This window comes from Trichoderma citrinoviride (genome assembly GCF_003025115.1).
Source record: "Trichoderma citrinoviride strain TUCIM 6016 unplaced genomic scaffold BBK36scaffold_154, whole genome shotgun sequence".
Classification (NCBI taxonomy): domain Eukaryota; kingdom Fungi; phylum Ascomycota; class Sordariomycetes; order Hypocreales; family Hypocreaceae; genus Trichoderma; species Trichoderma citrinoviride.
Window position 1 is genome coordinate 303 of NW_020194862.1, and position 2,195 is coordinate 2,497.

The 2,195-nt window shown below is 66.4% G+C and overlaps 1 protein-coding gene across 1 annotated transcript; it reads left to right on the top strand.

The window, feature by feature from the left end:
- Positions 1-263: 263 nt before the first annotated feature.
- Positions 264-2,195, top strand: BBK36DRAFT_1132692 (hypothetical protein; the record flags this gene model as incomplete). Its single annotated transcript, XM_024892034.1, has 4 exons — positions 264-518; positions 739-1,265; positions 1,416-1,910; positions 1,992-2,195. Coding segments are annotated over 4 exons (1,481 nt in total), but the record flags the coding sequence as incomplete, so codon positions are not given.

Sequence of the window (2,195 nt, forward strand, 5' to 3'; positions counted from 1 at the left end):
CGCAGCATGTCTATCCCACCACGAGGCTGCAGCTACCGCATCTCGAGCCCAGGAACCGCGCTGGTTCCGCACCGCTGAAGCGACCCGAACGAACTTCTTCAGTCTCTCTGTCTCTCTGTCTCTCTCTCTCGCCTCCTCCCCTTCGTGCTCCTCCTCCTCCTCCTTCTCTCCTCTCCTCTGTCTGTCTCCCTCGATAGACCTCCGTCAGCCTCCAACCTCAGCATCGCCATCCTCAACGAACCCTCGCGGCTCGCCCGCCTTCGATGGAAGAGGACGCCGGCAACCAGACGCCGGGCCCTGGGAGCGGCCCTGGGAGCGGCCCGGGGAGCGGCCCGGGGAGCGGCCACGGGAGCACCAGCGCCGGCACTGGCAGCGGCACGACGCCGCAATCCCAATCTCAACCGCCGCCATCTGGGGCGTCCACGTCCAACTCGCTGCTACAGCTGTCCAAGCGCAGGCGCGGCCTGGGCGTCGTCACGCCCAATGCCTGCACGGAATGCCGCAAGAAGCGAGCCAAGGTGAGCCTTGCTGCTGTCTGGAGACCGGCCGGGAGAGACGCTTTGGCCTCGTGCGTGTAGGTAAGGCATGGCTTGGACTACCTTACACGTGCATGGCGAAGTCATGGCTTCTCCCGCGGCCGCTCACCGTCCCCCTTCTGCTACATGTGCCTTCATGTCCTTCCATGGGCACGGAAACGAATTGATCGCTAACAGCTATGCGCGTGTGTCTCTCATGTAGTGCGACGGCCAGAAACCCTGCGGGCGCTGCAAGGCGCAAAAGGACGTCGAATGCATATACGAAATCCCCATCCGCCAGTCCAAGGAACACCTCCGTAACGAAATCGAGAACCTGCGCCTGCGGCAGCGCTCCTCCGACCAGGTCTTCGCCGCCCTGATACAGCCCCAGCTGTGGGAGGAGGTGCTGGCGCGCCTGCGCGGCGGCCAGTCCGTCGAGAGCATCTCCGAGTGGCTAGCCAACGTCCCCCATCCCTCCGCGCCTCCTCCCGAGGCCTCGGCCTACGACCCCAGCATGGGCCACGACATGGCCTCCATGGCCGCCTTTGGCGACGCCTCGGTGGCGCCGCTGCCGGGCATGGCCCTCGGCATCGGCCCGGGGTCCCTCTCCATACCGGGCCTGTCCGGCGAGCTGCCGGGCAGCGCGCCCAGCCCCTGGCAGTTCTCGTCGCAGAGCCAGGCCGGCTCGACCCGGAGCGGCTCCCACCCGGACCTGATGAGCTGGGCCGCCGCCGACATGGGCGCGCCGCCGTCGCGCGTCGGCTCCTGGGCCGAGAGCATGCAGACGGACCACCTCGGGCCCGGCGGCGGCGGCGGCGGCGGCGACGGCATGCCGCGCTACCGCGGGCTCGAGCAGGTGCTGTCGCCGCTCAACGAGACCCAGGCCATGAAAGCCCCCAGCGGCACCTGGACCACCATCACCGACGACATCAACCTGGTGCAGCACCTGCTGGCCCTCTACTTCTGCTGGGAGTATCCCACCTTTGCCTCGCTCAGCAAGGAGCACTTTTTGCGCGACTTCCAGGCCGGCAGGCACCGCTACTGCTCCCCCATACTCGTCAACGCCCTGCTCGCCCTCGGCTGCCGCTTCTCCACCCAGCCCATGACCAGGGCCAACCCAAACGACCCCTACTCCTCCGGCGACCACTTCTTCAAGGAGTGCCAGCGCCTCTTCCACGAGGAGACGGACCACCACTCCCTCACCACCATCCAGGCCCTGGGCATCATGTCCATCCGCGAGGCCAGCTGCGGCCGGGACTCGGAGAGCTGGTACTACGCGGGGCAAAGCATACGCCTGGCCGTCGAGATGGGCCTGCATCGCATCCACGACGACGACGACGAGGACGAGCTCGCCGTCCAGTCCGCCACCTTTTGGGGCGCCTTTGCCCTGGATCAGTGAGTACAGAACCGTATATCCAAAACGTGCCTCCCTTGCCAGGAGAAGCAAACTCGCTGACCCGCCCTCGTCCCTCTCAGCGCATGGTCTCTGGCCACCGGCTCGCTGCCGCAGTGCTCGTGCTTCCCTCACCTGCCGCCCAAGCCGGCCATCATCAACGACATTGAAGCCTCGCTATGGGTACCGTATACCGACGACGGTGAGGACCGCACGACTACCTTTGGCATTGATTCGAAGGGGCTGCCTACTAACGTGTCAGAAGGCGCGCCGTTGCAGCGGTCGTG